The following is a 17,817-nucleotide window of genomic DNA, read 5'->3' on the forward strand; positions in this document are numbered from 1 at the left end:
TGGAAGTTGTTGTAAGTTGATTTTGATAATGTCGTGCTCTGAGTGGAAGCTAATGGCTGCCTTAAAGTCAGGGAAAACGCACTGGAAAACACTATAGCATGCTTTGGAAATGGGTTGCAGTAACGTGAAGGAAATGTGATTTGTTGTAAATGAGTTAGAACATGAGAAAAATGCTGATACAATCCTTTAAATACCAGTGAGCATCAGTGTGGGTCAGTGTTTGGTATTTGGAAATGGGTTACACAGTAGGCCAAGTGTATATCACTTTATACTTGAAGTTTTCATGATGTTATGCCTAAAAAGGTGGATGTTTTATAGTCAGTGTTGCACATTTTTGAATCATAGTGTCTTTAAAAGCAGAGGAATGCTTAATGAAGCAAGGATAAATGATGTCCTAACTTGTGCCTACATTGTTGCTGTGGTGTAAGTATTGATTTGATTGCTGCTGATGAACTAATACTTGTGCCTCTTTGCTGTGGCTGCAGTCGATGCAGTCTTCCAGAGGCTCTCCCTTCCTGTGGCTGAGAAACCAGCAGCAGCAGCAGCAGCAGCAGCATGTCCCGCGTCTCCTCCACCGCCAAGCGCTACACTGGCTCCTCCTACACCAGCCACTACAGCTCCTACAGCTCCTCCCTGACCCCGGGCCTTAACTCCTACAGCGAGCGGGACAGGCTGTCCTCCTACAAGTCCCCCACATCCTCCTCCACCTCTTCCTCAGGTTACTCCTCCTCCAGCTATCTGAGCAGCTCCGCTGCCCGCAGCCGCAACTACAGCACCTCCTCAGACCCAGACCGCGACCGGGGTCGAACCATCCCGCGCACCGACATCCTTGGAAGCAGCAGCAGCAGCAGCAGCAGCCGCCGGAGTGAGAGCCTCAGCAGGACCCCTGTCAAGAGCTATGGAGGGTCGGGACTGAGTGGGGGGTCGGCCTACACCGGCTACAGTTCCTACTCTTCGTCCTCGGGCCAGTCCAGCTACCTCTCCTCTTCACCGGTGGCCTCCAGCATCTTGCTCAACCGACGGAAATCTGTATCCCAGAGTGACTTGAGCAGGGACCTGGCCTCTCTGGGCCTCAATGACGCCTCCTCCTCTTCCTCCACCCCGTCTTCTTCCACCAGTGCCCTGCGGAGCTACCGCAGTCGGACCAGTGATGTGGCCAACTCGTATGGCACTAGCTCCCGCTCGGGCTACCCAGGCCTGTCACGGAGCACTACTCAGGAGGCCCTCTCACGGAGCTCCACCCAGGAGGCCTTCAGCAGCAGCAGCAGCAGCAGAGCATACAGCTCTTCGACATGGGAGCCGAGCAGTAACGGGCTGTCCGACTCCCCCACCAGGGACTCCACGGTAAGAGAATGTCCTCTGTTATTGCACATGCTGGCTTGAAGCTTGCCGCTTTTATTGAGGGTGTACTGCTCCAGAGGGGATCGATATCCAGGAAGCTGAGGAAGGCTGAATAACTGCAGTCGCCACCACAGAGGCACACTGGTTTCATTTCATCAGTTTCACACACATGGTAAAGCCCCACAATGCTTTGTGGCCTCTGAGAGTACTGTTTTTTACCAAATGGGGGCACTATTGCTCAAATTAATGTAACTGCATTTGAGGTCCTGGTTATTTACAAGACATGTTACACTCTCTCACATGCCCTCAACTTGTTCCTTGGTAGACTGTTTGAGCTATTCAGACAGTTGCAATTAGTTTTTTCTAACGTAATAAGAAACAGTCCTATCATATGCAAACCAGAAGTACGTTAGTAGTTCCATGGTTATGTGACAAATCCGCTCTTAAAATGGATACCTGACCCCCTCTAACCCGGCAATTAGCTAGCCTACACCTCTCAGAAGGTGGCCATGATGAGCTGGGTCCGCAGGCCACTAGCCTCATCTCTAAGCTCAGTATTAATGACCCGAGCTTCCTTTATGCAGGTCAGAAAGCACAACTGACCCACTTCCCTCCTGCGGGATTAGTCCCGATAACCGCTTACATGAGTGGAGAGGGTGGGGAGAGTGGTGTTTGGAAGGAGGAAGAGTGGAAAAGAGAATTAGGGAGAATTTGTGGTAAATCTGCATTTCAAGTCATCAAATAAATATCTCCTAGAATATAGTTTTCAAACATAGGATCAGACGCACCTTGACTATAATGTTATACTGAATGGGGCATAATAAGCTTTCACTTCATTATTATATTAGACTCTTATAGTTGTAACTACCCATTATTAATCAACAAAGTAATTGCCGCTCAAAGTAAAGCAGGTAATTATTGGCCACCTCTCCTTGAGCATATTAATATGTCGGTGTGTCAAGCTTTCACTAACTTCACATAATAGCAGTACTTGATAAGACAATGCGCTACAATACAACAATAATAGAGCTGAAACAATTAGTCAAGTAAGACTAGTGGAGCGACAGAAAATGAATCCACAAATATTGTTATAATGAATTCATCAAGTCATTTTTCTGGCTAAAAATGCCAAATATTTGCTTGTTCCAGTGTCTCCTTTGTGAGAATTCGCTGCTTTTCTCTGTTTCATATCATCGTAAACTGAATATCTTTTGGACAGCTGGTCGGACAAATGAAACATGTAAAGATGTCACCTTTGGGTCTGGGAAAATGTGATGGGTATTTGTCATTATTTTCTGCCGTTATATAGACAACACAACTAAGCAGCTCATCAAGAAAAGAATTGGCGGATTGACTGATTATGAAAATAATTGTTAGTTGCAGCCTTAAACAGCCACATGGAAAAACTGACCAGTCAAAATGTACCATTCAGCACCTTTCTTTTTTCAACAACAAGCCAAACATTATAAACTTTGCTTTGCATTGTACCTGCATTTCTGGGGCTCATTTTTATACCCTAGCATTGAATTTTAGGATCACTGTGGTGGTGTTTTTACTTATTCTGGCTGATTAGACGTCTGCTCAGGTCGTAAGTGGGCGCCGCTATACTGGGAATCATGTGAGGTCACTGGACACAATGCACTAATCAGTGTCTGTACACACCCACACAGTCCTGAGAAGAGGTTTCATCAGCCAAATTGATGAAAATCACCTGAAAACGTTGCATTATTAGCACACAGAAATGATTTATGTGTGATGATGTACAGTGTTACTCTCATGACAGCATATGGAATAACTGGTCTTGTGGTGGGTCGACCTGCTGTCATTATGAGGTGTTTCAGTCAGGTGCTCCTTTTTAGCTCATACAAGTCTCCATTCAGAAACAGATTAGCGTGACCGAACACGACCTACGCATTACAAAATCCTGGGCTCTCCCGTGTCAAAGATATGGATCGCTTTATCACAGTGAGACTACTTGTTGCACTAAAACTAGAACTGAAACACTGGACAAAATAATTTCTTGTTGCTTGTAAAAAAAAAAAAAAAAGAATAGACAAATGTTATGAACCTGCAGCTCTTAACTGTGAAACACAAAGAGACTGTTTGGTATGCCTTGTAACTATGGACCATGAGCTAATGTCCATGTATCAATATCAGGTCAGTAACTCCTAGGACCCCATAAAGTATAACTGACCCTTTCCTGCAGTGGAATTGGCAAGCTTGAACTTGACATTTACTCTCATTTAACCATCAGTAATCAACACCGATCCATCATGCATGGACTGAGAAGTACGGGGCTTTAACTGGATGTCACCAGCTGGGCTATTTGTACTGTTAATTAACCCCAGGCCAGTTACTCCAGTCACATTTAATTGCCCTCTTCCCCCAGGGCTGGGCGTCTGCACTGACTTTAGAGCGCAGTCTGCAGAAACCAGCCTCGGTGACGGCCCTGAGTTTGATAGTGTGTCATGTTATAGTAATGTGTAGAAATGAAGCAACTTTTGCTAAATAGCAGTTGTCACAAGTGACAATTGTGGAATAATGGTAAATTGAGTTTACCTGTAGCACAAGTGGAGAAGAAGAAGAAGTATTCAAGTCAGTGAAATGACTCACTGATGTCCTTCCTATATCTATCTAATATTAGCTAACATTAGCCACCATAAGCTACTGGTCATACCAGACCAAGTAGGACCGTATCAGAAAAAGTATGCATTGAATTGCTTTAAAAATGACGTTGTTAACGTTAATAGATTAGTTGATTGACATAAAATATATTGTCATTTAATAAGTTAGTTAGTAATCATGTTATCATCACCGTTTTATGGGTGGTTATGTGCCGGTCGCCAGGCAACCAGCAGAGACTGGCGAATTACTTTTGCACGGATCGAACAAACAGCTTTTTTTGTTCCCTTTGCACGGAGCCGGACTGGCTGTTTCCAGTCTTTATGCTAAGCTAAGCTAAGCAGCTGCTGGCTCCAGCTACATATTTAGCATACAGACATCAGAGGGGTATCAATCTTCACATCTAACTCTTGGCAAGAAAGAAAATTAGCATTTTTCCCATTAAGTAAAAATAACTTGGTGATTATTTGTCATCATTTCAGACCTTTTATAGACTAAACAATGATCACAAGAAAAATCAATTGATTTTTCATTAGAGAAAATAATCATCAGCTGCAACCCTAGTTTGATTTGCATTTGATTGTATTTATATACTGTATGATGGTCCCAGTGCACAAACTCTATCATCTCTTCTTCATCTCTAATCTCTTCATAAAGCTCTCGGTCAGCAGTTCCTTTCTTATCAGAAAACATACCATGAGTGTCAAAGATACACGTGTGAGTGCTGGCCATTTTGGGGGTAAAATGTCAGGACTGATCTCATGAGTGATGCGCGTCAGAATGACAGCCGTTGTGACCACTTAGTGACCTCTCATCATGTCACATTAGGTCAGCCATCATCAGGCAACACAGTGGTGCTTTGTTTTCTTTGCGTTCAGGGCGATGAAAGTTAGATAGGAGGCAATCTTCTATCAGCTCTTTCTCTCTCTCTCTCTCTCTCTCTATATATATATATATATATGTATTATATATAAAGAAATATATATATATCAGTCTACCCCAGTTTGATCATCTCTTACCTCCCAGCAGCTCCTCATTTTGATATCTTCTCAGTGTCCAGTGAATGCAATGATAGCAGTCGCACAGCATGACTAGATAACAACTTAAATGAATACTAGTTCTCCTCTTGTTGTTGTAATATGAATATTTAAACTGACTTGTTAAAGGGTCTCTTGAAATAGCCTCAGCAAAACAAGCTCAGAAGCCTACAACACAAAAATAGCAGCTGCTGGTGCCTCATGGTCCCACTCATCTTGTGCCATGTTTATGAGTAAGGCAAGCTGGTCAACATGACTATTGTTCTTGTTTTCCCTGTTTCTCATGTGTGATCAGACCAGGACACGTACCAGAAATAAAAACACACATGATGTAAGCATTTCAATGGCTTTGCAAAGCATACAATTTCCAGTGTTTGGCTTGCTGTATGCTGTCTTATTCGTCACCTGTTCATCTCTCACGCCACTGTCAAGCATCTCATGCATTTCTTTGAATTTGTCAGAACTTCTTTTAAAATCAGGTACAGCTTGTTTGCTGACTGCTGGTAGCTGTTGACACTTTACAAAGGCAGATAACAATGCGTATAATTCACTCTTTGTTGGTTGTTGGTATTGTCATAAACTGGGTCACTTATAATGCAAAGTTATGCTTTATCAAGGTGTCAAGGCCCCACCCATACACCTGAGGGTTAATCATGACGTCACACCCCGTTATTATAGCATCAAATCACGAATTAAAACCAAACTTAGCAGAAAACAGGACACTTGAACAAACATCAGCATGATAAGAACTACCTAAAATGACAGAAACCAACTTTGGGAAAAATGTTTTAGTTTGTCCCATGTCCCATCCGCTAACATGGAGGACCTGTACTGCAGACCTTTTGTCATCACTTTTGGGGAGCTGTCACGTCGTCCATCTTTATATACAGTCTATGAGTTCTTGTTACTGTCCACACTTGTTCTTCTGGAGCTATGTGTGACTTATAAACTAGGTGTTACCTCACCTCGGATTTAGAGCCAGCTCTTTGTAAAGACAATAACAACTTTTCACTCACACTTTTGCTCTTTTGGCTCCCAAACACAAGCAGCCGCAATAAGGTGGCCAAGGTGGCATGCCTGAGTGAAAGCTGTCTGGATTTTGCCCCAAGTTGTTCTGCTCAGGCTTTGTGTCTAGACTTTCTGTTGAGTCAACAGTATTTTTAGACTGTCCGACTCTCTGTGTGCCACCTTGGTCAGACAGCTTATGGTTTGATAAAAAAAACAAAAAAAAAAACACTTTGGCAGGATTTGAAGCTTTACTTGGTTCTCTGGCAAATAAGGACCAGTAGTTCAGTTATGGGTCTGCTTCATAGGGTTTGTCGGTCAGTGTGTGGCATGGCTAACAGGAGAGCTATTTTAGCATTACACTAACACTGTGCCTTCTTAATATCTTAATATTCTGTATACTAGGTATTGCAGTATTCTTTTTACAAACAGAGCAATGGTGCTTTGGGGTCAATTACATCCATCCATCCATTTTCTAGCAGCTTATCCAGGTCAGGTTCCTGGTGGCAGCAGCAGCCCAGACTTCCCCCCACTTCTACTGGAGGTCCCTAAACACTTCTATGCCAGCTAGGAAATCAACATTTATTTACTATCTGGTCATTTGTGCTTGGTAGACCTAATTACCAGGCATCCAAACCACTTGAATGAATGTCTGTGATGCAGTGGCTGAACCCAGAGTTTCTCTCAAATTGCAGAAATCTCCAGCCACTTGTGCACAATGAGTCTAGCCAACAGCTTAGGACTCTCATCTCATCCACTTTGGGTCACTAGCCAAAGCTCATGACTTTACTCGAGGATTGATTAAGGTTTACCAATAACTCAAGAGCTTTGCTTTGTGGGTCAGCTTTCCTCTCCCCGCCACGGTCTGGTACAATGGTTGCATTACTGCAGGTGATGCCCAATCACACCTACATTTTGTTTTGTTTGGTCCAAGCCATAATGGAAATATTGAGCATTTTAGTTCATTCTTGACTTTGGAAATAATAGTTTGACAAAATAATTTTAACTCAACGTCCACTTAAAAACATTTTTTATGGTCGTCCTCATCAGTGGGAATTTGCTGAGTTGTCATCAGCTGACCCTAAGTATGGAACTTTGGTCATGAAATGTATAAATACAGTGTAAATTTTATACAGTTGAAAGCTCCAGAGAATGCTAATAAGTGCACCTAGTTACAATAATTTTGCCGTGAGAAATGGAAATTGTATTTTTTCATCTTTTATTCTATTCATTTCGACCAGAGGTTTTCAAACTTTAAGGTGTGCCTCCGCTGGGGGTGCAGGAGTGTTGAAGGGGTCATAACTGAATCAAAGCTGAACACACAGACATGATACACATATTTGCAAATTCAGTGTGACTTACACTTCCCGAGGATATAATTAATAATAATCTCCAATGCCCATTGAAAATAAACATCCATTAATCTGCTTAGAAATCCTAGAAAAAAAAGACGCTCCTTATAACTGCAGAACTTGCCTGAGGAACATTGCATTTTTAAGTTTTCCTCAGTATTAAAGTAATACAGTGATAGTTGTCTGTACATTTATGGGTACACTGCAAACAGGAACCACTAATAGCTGATATGGCATACGTTTAATGATGCCAATTTGCCAAAATGTAAACAAATATAGGCTTAAAAAAAGTTGTTGCCCACAGCTAACTAACCGACTCCATGGCAACATTACAACTCCTCTTGATAACGCTCAAAGCTCCCAAATTATGGGAATTATAGTTCCAAACTTGAGAGCATGATTATCCCCCAAATCACAGTAAGATAAAGAATTATAATAGGAGTTACAAAATCCATTAATGTTAACTTTTTTCATGTCGCACTATCAATACTTTTATGACAGTACTGAGGCTCAGAATGCCCCATCACCGTGGTTATTATATTCCGGAAACACTTCCATTCTCATTCCACTCAAACCATTCTCATCTATCCATTCACACACAGACATTTAAAATTGCACGGGGGGGGGGGTGGCACCTGGTCTAATTGGCTGCAAAAGTCAGTTAAACCCTATAATAGCTTAATCATCTTCCAAGCTTAATAATTTTGTGGCCAACTTCAGACTTTATCTGATATCCAGTCCTGCAGTGACCGTACGGAAGACTCCGTTCTGTTCTGGAACAGTGACACAGGAGTTTTCATCCTGTTCTGGAACTCTCCCACGTACTCTCCTGAACTCACCCTCATACTACGAATGAGGTGATGTCAGCGTTTAGCGTCACTGCTAGCAAGTTAAAGAATGCTATGTACCTTGTAGGGAATGTAGAAAGGGGGCCCAGGTCTGCCATCAACAATAAATTGTTTTAATTGCCCTCTAAAGGACTATGTTGTACCTAGGTTAAATTTAAACTCTTGAGTGAAGAGATTGTCAGTCTAATGGGTCTAATTTAGCTTAGGGAATAGAACAGCTATCCCTGGGTAATTGTACTCTGACTTCTCCTAGATAACATTGCTCAGAGACTGCTTTTGTCCCACTTAATTTCATATACCAGACTGCTCAGCTCTTTGCATCAGACATCAGAATACAATCACTGACTCTTTGCCCCCTTCTCTCACGTTGTAGTTTTCCACCTCAAGGATTTAAACATTCAGGCGCACACTCGCACACACACATGTGTTTAGCCTGGTGATGGAATGCGCTCCTTGGCTATTTGTTGTGTACACAGGCTTGAGCCTGGGTCATGAGATTGCTGCCGGGGACATGTTGCACTTCTTTCACTCAGCTGAAATCCCCCACTGTGCATTTCAGTCCTTCCTCTAAGGAGCAAGTACAGAAAGCTGATCATTTAAGGTAAAGCAAACAAAGGGCTGACTTTCGTGAAAAGACAGGGCAGATAGCAGGGCTGGCACACAAGGCTGTTTTTTTTCATAACTTTGCCTGGTGACCCTGAACTATACTGCCCATGAGTGGGAGGTGAGGCACAGCACATTCTGTTGTCTGTCTTACTAATTAGCTGCATCAGTTTGGAAACTTCTCTTTAAAAATGGCTAAACGCCTGGTCTCGAACCGTCTGTCGTCAAAACCTTCAACAGTGTCAACAGCCTTGTGTAACCACCAGCAGCACATGCTACACCTAATATTTCTTCAACGATTTTGTTTTGGACTGTCCGAAATGTCGAAATGTGACCCCCCCCCCCCCTCATTCACTCATAACGGATGTAACAGCACATTGCCGAGTGCTTCTGGCTCATTCGGATTCAATCACACTTTTGTGTGTCACCTGGCACGTGGCTTATGGAATTAAAAAAACATTGATGCAACACCTGCGTGTTTTCCAAATGTTGCTTCCAGCCGCTCTAGCAATCCATATTATTAAATAAATAAATAGCGTTTAGAGAAATAGAGTTTGGTCCAGCAATGAGAGGAAAACCCTGTGGGTCCGTCAACAGTGAATCTTAATTTAGTTAGGATTTGGGTTGTTTTGACAATGGATCAAATGACAAACAATTGTCACCCGACTCTGAAGTTCCCCCTCAGCTTTGAGGGGCTTTCGGCTTATTGTTTTGGTTTTCTGGCCTGCAACTTTGATATTTTGGTCCAGTCTCCTCAGCGTTGTTTTCAGCAGCAGCAGACAGCTGCTTTCAGTGAACTGAGCGTGAATATGGGACTTACATTCGTAAGGTGGCAGAAAACATGACTCCAAAAGAAGGCCCAAAAATCAATTAATTACAAGTTGGAAAGTTTGGAAAATGCTTGATTTTAACCGTCATGTTTTCAAGGTTAGGAATATGCTTGAACTTTAATATACTCCTTGAAAAATGCTTGGTTTTCAACAGAATCTGGCGTTTCATCGACACAACCACTTATGTGTTGTTGTTTTTTAACAAAATGCAAACCGATGGCCACAAATCTATTTGGAATGTGTGCGTTAAAACCGTTCCTATTCCTATTTGATGTTTTCCCTGTTGATTTTACCTTTCGACGAGCGTAGCTGTCTGCACTCGGGATGATACTCTGGATACTTCTACTATACCCATATTCTTTGTGTTGCCGGTGAATCACTGGAGCGTCATTAAAGACCTCTTTTAGGACTGCAGAATCTAATTTTCGAACCACTGGGTCAGATTGTAATAAACACACACACCCCTGTTTGTCATATTTACACCACAGTGTGTCATTCATGTAGCTATAGTGTCATGTTGTTACATATTCTTCAGAATACATTGTGGCACATCAGCCATGGGCCGGACGATGTAGGTTAGTTTTCTGTCATGGTCATTATGGAGGTGAGTAGTCTCCTTGGACCACAGCGTTAGTCCTTCAGGTTGTTACAGCAGCGTGGAGAAGGATGGAGTCTGACGTAGGCAGCGCGGCTGGAGGCGGTCGCTGACGTTTGTTGTAGGCCGACTTTTAGCCGAGCCAAAAGGGGCGGAGCCCCAGCGCTGTAAAACGGAATGGGAACACAATACACATTTATTGGCATTTACAGACCCGCTCTGTTCACTTGACACTTGCTTAGCACCGCGCGGAATGATACAGCAGTCACCGTCATTGTTAAGTGTTCCTGTCCGTTTTACCGGTGTTCTATCGGTCCCCGTAGGGTTGTTGTACCGTAACTAGAGTCATTTAAAGGGAAAGCCACAGGTCCTCTGTTCGGCGTGATTTGCGAGGTTGTGAGGTGCCGTTACATGAATGAATGAATGACAACAGGCAGGGAGCCTATCAGAGACGGAGCGAGACCTCGAATTCGCCTTCCTGCGATAGAAAACGGCTCCACAGCCGAAGAGCTCAGAAAGCCTGCGCTGCCGTCTGAATAGCTCGCACCGGGTCCTCGGCTTCATTCCTCCGCCAGCATGCCGAGCATGCGACAGTCCTACACGGTGACCGTGCCCGAGGAGCCGCCGGCCGCTGCTTTCCCGTTTCTGAAGCAGGAGATGCGGAGAAAGGGCAGCATGTCTGGCTCGGTGCTGGTGTCAACTTTCGTAGGGCTTCTCATAAACCAAGCCAAGGTAAGAGATAGTGTCCACTGCGCCCCTGCTTCGAAGAGAGCCTCACACCAAACTCCATTGAAAAATCAGGCTCTTTAATTTTTCATATCGTATTATAACTTCGTAATTGGCAGAGCTGTGAAACTCGTAAGGCGCTGGTTCAGATGCTATGTGAATTGTGTCGTATTGATCATGAAATGAGGCATATATAACACAACAGCCGTTATTCGATATTCAGTTATGATACAGAAATTGGTGCGTGTGTGTGGCATCCACTATCTTATGTCACCAAAATACTCGCGGTGGGTGGTAACAAGCAGTGTAAACGTAGAGTAACAATACAAAAATAACAGGTGCTGCTCTACGGCTCATATTATGCTGGATTTATCAACCGCTCTCGACTTGATACCGTTTGAAAGGTTATATTTCATGTTGTAGTGAAGAGGTGAACTACGGAGCACGGTTCACAGATTCTGTGAGAGTTCTGGTTCCTTGCAGAGCAGAAATTTGGGTTTTCGTCATGACAAAGAGGAAACAGATGTTTATGTCACCGACAACGTTATGTATCTTGTCGGAGATGATGTCAGTTTAACGTTGAAGAGAGTCATTTGCAGTGGTAAGCCGCTCTTTTAAGCCGCTGTCCTCCGCTGTGCCAGGATCAGTAGGCCTGGACTGGCAGGTCACTGGTTATATAACCACCGTTTAATCCCCCCTCATACACTACAGCTGCTCTTACTATACTGCTCTAATGTATCCCACCGTGGGCCTATCATGGAAGTAAAGAAAGAAATAACCCATTGTGACTGGGCTTTGTTTATGCACTGGGATATCTAGGGTATGTATGTTGCCTCTGGCTGCTTCCATATGGACACAGTCACATATACAGAGAGATGTAGGTCTAAGTACACAGTGTGCAGAAAATCATTGGCGTTGAAGCCAGTTCAGCCTTTAGACAAAGGAGTTATGGCAGTACTGGTAATTGAAAGATGCTACTGATGTTTTCTGCCAATTTAAATAGTTTTACAATTCAAATATTCAACTTCAAATATCTTCACAGGCTGAAGGTATGTAATTATTGTTGCGGTAGAAGATACATTATATTTCATAAACAGAGGACATTAAAACTCCCCTGAAAAGCCAAAAAGAAGGCAGATTTTACTGTAGATTTTACGCTGAGTTAGGTCCTCCCACACTGGAATAATTTCTGTAAATAAAAGTCAAAAATAAACGACATAAATGTATTCACTAATAAACGACTGACTGCAGCAAACCAATATATTGTCCTGAACTGTGCACGGTTGGAAGCAGGTCCAGTGGTTAGCACGTAGCCCTGCTGACAATGAGAGCCAGTTACACTCTGATATATACCCTTTGCCCGTCACCGTCCACAGCTTGTGTAGACTAACGGAGGTTGAAATTACACACGTGTTGTCGGGTAAAGTGAGATTTAAAAGCGTACTTGTCAGCTGTATTTGTCCTAATATGAGGCGACGAAGAGGAGCAGCCTTTTAGTTTGTGATCACCAGAGTTCTTGCTGCTGCAATTGTGTATGCATGTGTGTGTGTGTGTATGCATGTGTGTGTGTGTGTGTGTGTGTGTGTGTTTGTATATGTGTGTATGCTCCCGAGCTACAGCGTGGAGTGGAGCTGCTGTGTGCCAGCTTCTGTTATGTAATGAGAAATCACATTAGAATACGCTTTTAGTGCCGGCCAGGCCCGGCAGCTTGGCACGCTTTCTGTTTTGTTGTCACCGTCCACCTGCTCCGCCTGTCCTGTCCTTCTCCTTCCACTCTCGCTCATCATCCGTCCTCTGCTCCTCCCTCCCTGCAGACCACCGCATGCGTGGCAAGGAAAAGTGCTCTGTCTGCTCCTTTGTGCGTGCACATGTGTGAATCTGTGCATAAGAGGAACGCGTGTGCAAGTGTCCACCAGTGTGAGCATGAACTTACATTAGAGTGCGTGTGACTGTCTGTGATCATGCACATGTTTCTGCACAGCAGGCTCGCAGCACACCAGCACTGACAGCTGCAAGGTTAAAGGTTGCTTTCTGCAGCAGCTGTCTAACTTTTCCTCTACAAGTTCAGTGGTATTATCAATAAGACGATCAACAGAAAATCATTTGCCAGCCGTTTTAATCATCAATTAATCATTTAAGCCATTTATCAAGAAAAATGTCTCCGGACTGTTGGTTGACGTATTGAGCTGGAATCAATATCACAATATTAGTTAGAATATTATATTTCAACATGTGTTATGATGTGGAGATGTCTGCAAAGTTACATAAAAATGTATGAAATTAACATACAGTTACATTGTCATGCATTACATGAAACAAAATACACACATAAAGCACCTAAAAATGTACAATTCGCTTGCAATTATTCATTTGGACTACAGAATTTTGCTAAACGAAAGCATGATATGTTCATATCATCACAATCAATGAACTACAATGTTTAATAATTGCCTAGTTGGTCAGAACATTTCAGTTTGGGCTCTGGGAACCTGTGATGAGCACTTTTCCCAGAGTCTTCCCAGAGATGTAATGGAATGCATACTGATTTGTTTTACATCAAATGCAAATATTACCAGCAAGAGCCTGAGTGTACCACACTGGCACTAGCTTCAGTGGGAGTAACTTGGCAGTAGATCTTTCATATGAGGATACCATGTGTGGTATTTATGCAGTATACAACTCTGAGGTGTAGGCACGTTATTACACATTAGTATTTGGTTATTTTCCATCTACTTGTCAAGGCCTATGGTGCGATCCTCCACTGTAGTATGTTGTGATGAGACACAGGCCTAGGGGCCCAGGCTTCAGTATAATGTAAACACCAGCCTGCTAGCTAGTAGTTAACTTTTCTACCGCTGAGGGTGAATCATTTTCCCAGTAGAGAGATGCATTCCAGTGGAGATGTGTGAAGACGAACAGAGCTGTTATATAAGAAGCCAATGCATTGCTTTCTGGTCACATGCTCTCAAGAAGCGGTTATCTATACCCCCCCGTAGGTGAAGAGTGTCCTCTCACTGTCTTTGGTCTAATGAAATGCATCCAAGGATCATAGGCTATATTTATTTTTATTTCTCAGAAAGACAGCCATTCTTCTCAGTAAGAGGATCTCACTGTTTCCTTGTTTGCATGTAAGTGTGTGAGCATGTGTGTGTGTGTGTGTGTGTGTGTGTGTGTGTGTGTGACAGAGATGTCAACAGACACTGGCCCAACAAGCTCTGATGACTGATTTCATCCCTCTGTGTGCTTTTTAGAAGGGAGAAATAAATACACGCTCTCTCTTTCCCCATTAAGCGCCGACGCTGAGTGTGTGTGTGTGTGTGTGTGTGTGTGTGTGTGTGTGTGTGTGTGTGTGTGTGTGTGTGTGTGTGTGTGTGTGTGTGTGTGTGTGTGTGTGTGTTTTTCGGCACACTCGCACGCAAACTCGCACTGCTCACATGGGAGAAACTCGACAGTAGCAAAAGAGGTAACTCACAGAGTGAGAGAGAGATTGTTTATGATGGTCTGCCAAATAGAGAGACAGGTCAGAACAGACTGTTCTGCTGCTCTCTCTCACGCTGGCGTGCCAGCCAATCAGCAGTTGGCATTCTTGCACTGCCAGGTGGACCCAGGCATCCTGCTGCTGGTAGTGTGAAGTTTAGTTTACAGCCCCAGAGACACAAGCAGAGCAGCAGAGGCGGGGGGGGGGGGGGGGGTCACTTGTTATTGCTTTGGTGTTGGAGGCATATTATTACAGCATTGCCAACAGTGCAATTAGATATAAGTCATCCACATAGATTTTGAATGAGCTTTTTCCACATTGGGGTGCATGAATATTACTGTTTTTCTTTCATTGGAGAGTTTTGGTGTCCCATGACTAAAAGCTGCTTCAGAGGATTTTTAAACTTCTTAAGGACTCTCAAAACCATTGTGATTCTGAGGATTTACTTATGTCATCTAGGGCTGGACAATATGGCAGCGTATACTGTGAGACAATATAAATATGTCATTCGACAGAGGCATTTGCCCTACTGTTTATAGCATCTTAGCTATCCCTGTAATATCTCTGGGTCTTTTAGGCCATTCTGGGCAATGTGAATCAATGGGCAGGACTGCTTTAATGCAGTTTCTTTATGTTTATATCAATGTGATGAAATATCTGGCTTTGTCAGGTATTTATTTATTTGCTGGGTTGCTAGCTTGTTATTCTATTCCATGAACAATTTCTAAATTTGATTTTCCAAAAAATGGGTTGCTATATCGCACCATATATAGATATTCTAGTATAAGATTATATTATATTTATTATTATTATATTCCCCATTTCTAATAGCATTTAAAGATATTAGTCATGGTAAAAATATCAGCAGTCTCAATCCAAGATATATCAGTATTTCTGTCCAAATATTACTCAACCCCTATTAATGAGCAGCAAATACATTGATATAAGGATACTGTCTAATTTATTGACCAAATGTTGCATTTTCCTTGTTCATATACACCACGTAGAGTTGTTAAACTTAATAGCAGATGGTACAGAGATCATGAGATCATCAGAATGCTCCTGCGCTCCCCTCTGGGGTTTCATTAGGCTGTATCACTTGTGCTCTGAGCTTGTTGTTTTCCCACACCATCTCCAGTCTGCACAAGGTTTAGATTACTAAGGAGCTGCTGCAGCAACAAGTGTGTGCAGAAGGTTGTTTAAAGGTAGTTAGGTCTAATGTGAACTTCACCTCAGTTCAAACAGGAAGAATCGTTTTTGTCCGCTGACCATGGCCTGTTGAGAATGGGGCATTTTTTACATCCCTGTTTACCGTCTTCTTCAGCCTTTCCTTTGTTGGCACATTGCTATGTTTCTTTGCGCGTTACCACTGCCAACTGCTGATCAGCGGAATAGCATGAACCTGGCGACATGACTGCATCTCGTTCCCCCCCCCCCCCCCCCCCCCCCCCCCCGTGTGTGCACAATACAAACAAAATGGGGACCAATCATGAAAACTCCAAAAACTCCACAGGGTACCCTTTTTAAGGTCTTTTTTTCACATCATACAGAAAAGACGACAAATAGGAGCTTCTCAATCAGAAGTCATGTTCACCTCTGCTTTCACATGGTTGAAAACGTCGATGGATAATGATTTCTCCACTTTCCTGAACTCTATTGATGACACTATTAGGACGATGAATGTGGAAATATTGTTTTCATTTCAAATAAAACAGCCGCATGAACGCTACAAATCAAGTGAATGGGTGTCGAGTAGAAAAACAGCTTTGTAAATGCATGAACACACTGAATTCATTATTCCCACATAGTAGCCTTATGAACCCTTCAGCCAGTCGAGCCTGTCCTGTTTGTCGTCAGCTGTTGATCAGTATCAGCTGATGTCCGACGCTACAGCTGAGCATGTCAGACATTCCTTAGATTAGGCTTGATGTAAACACAGAACGCGTGCTGGACAGTTTAACCTCCCTGCTGGGGGCCGAAGTTCATTGAGTGGTAAGATGTTTGTCCAAGGACCCAAAAAATCCTTCTTTCTCTTTCTTAATATAGTTTGTTGTTGTCCTCTTCTGTTTTCCTATTAAGTCACCCTTGAAAGCAAAGCCATAATCAGGGATTATTCATTTCTTCCAGCCTCCTAACCTTGCTCTGACCCATTTCCTCTGCTCCAACACCACCCTCCATCCCTCAGGCCAGCAGTCCCCGTATCTTTGAACTAATTGAGCACAGTGGATGGACAGATTTTACTTCCGCAAGCTGGGCACACGCCAAAGGGATACTTTCGCTGTCTCTTATTCCACCGTGGGCTGTGGAATGCTTTTTAATGTGGCCTCTCTGTTCGCCATGCTTTTTAGCCTCAAAGGAGTAGGGTTTCAAAAGTAGCTCGCTAGTCGCCTGAGCTGCGTCTGACATTCATGAATAGAGCATTTATACAAAGTTATCCCCCTGGGCTGCCTCTTTTGTGTACAGTACATATCAGTCCACTCACATGGAACGACAGGGAATATGAACAGTGGATGTATGTTCGCTCTTGTGACTCTTCCCCTACAAAACAAAAATCCTCTCCTGGCACACACTGATCCTTTGGTGAAACCTCTCTGCTTTCATTTATTGCTTACTGCAAATGAGAATTAGACCGATGAACTGATTTAAGAATGTGATATGCAAGGTGGGGAGGTAGTTCATTATTAGCCCATCTTATTACATCGTTAAATACCCCCAGAGGGATGCATGGAATTTGAATAACCTTTGGCTGATAAGTTATCCACGATGAATAATCAACCACTAGCTCCTCTTCTGCTCTGCATTTGCTGTGGTGGGTTACATTAAGTTGAAATATTGTGTCAAACTACTGATTTGTAATTTATTTAAATGTGTTGACAGAGCATGTCTTTAGTAACAGAACAAAAAAATCTTTGAAATGTTTTTGAAAGATTATTTAACAATTTCATTCAACATTGAGACATTAAAGGTATATAGATATATATTTTATAACTATTGTATTTGTTATTTTAGATCGTGGGGAAGTAGTCAGATGTAGAAAGGTGAGAAAAAGGGTGGGAATGTGTCCCAGAAGCACGTGATACTGCCGTCACGGGATCTAAGCAGTAATTGTAAGAAAACGCGTGAGAATATTGGTGGTGGTGGTGTGTGAATGGTCATATTTAGTTAGAATAACATTAAGATGGTACTTAGTGCTAAGGAGATATTTGTTTTGTTAGTGTTACTGGATACGTGTGTGAAAGAGCCTCTTGAACATGTAGTGTTGACTTTGACCCTGAAAACTTGGTTTCAGATCTTTGTTATTCCTCTGTAACATTAAATATTCATGACTAAGCAACAATCAGAGTTAAAATACAGAAACAACATCCTTAGATATTATTTAG

The 17,817-nt window shown here is 42.8% G+C and overlaps 1 protein-coding gene across 3 annotated transcripts in view; it reads left to right on the plus strand.

The window, feature by feature from the left end:
- Positions 1-555: 555 nt before the first annotated feature.
- Positions 556-17,817, plus strand: part of LOC139285309 (ubiquitin carboxyl-terminal hydrolase 2-like) — a 28,943-nt gene continuing 11,681 nt past the window's right edge. For 2 of the 3 annotated variants that reach the window (XM_070905856.1, XM_070905857.1), the window contains exon 1: positions 10,743-10,965. In XM_070905856.1, coding sequence (XP_070761957.1) covers positions 10,810-10,965 — 156 coding nt within the window. In that variant the 5' untranslated portion in view covers positions 10,743-10,809. Of the gene's footprint in view, positions 1,345-10,742; positions 10,966-17,817 lie in introns of those variants that run through there. The other variant, XM_070905855.1, reaches the window with a different exon arrangement.

The sequence above is a fragment of the Enoplosus armatus genome, chromosome 5, assembly GCF_043641665.1.
Source record: "Enoplosus armatus isolate fEnoArm2 chromosome 5, fEnoArm2.hap1, whole genome shotgun sequence".
NCBI lineage: Eukaryota > Metazoa > Chordata > Actinopteri > Centrarchiformes > Enoplosidae > Enoplosus > Enoplosus armatus.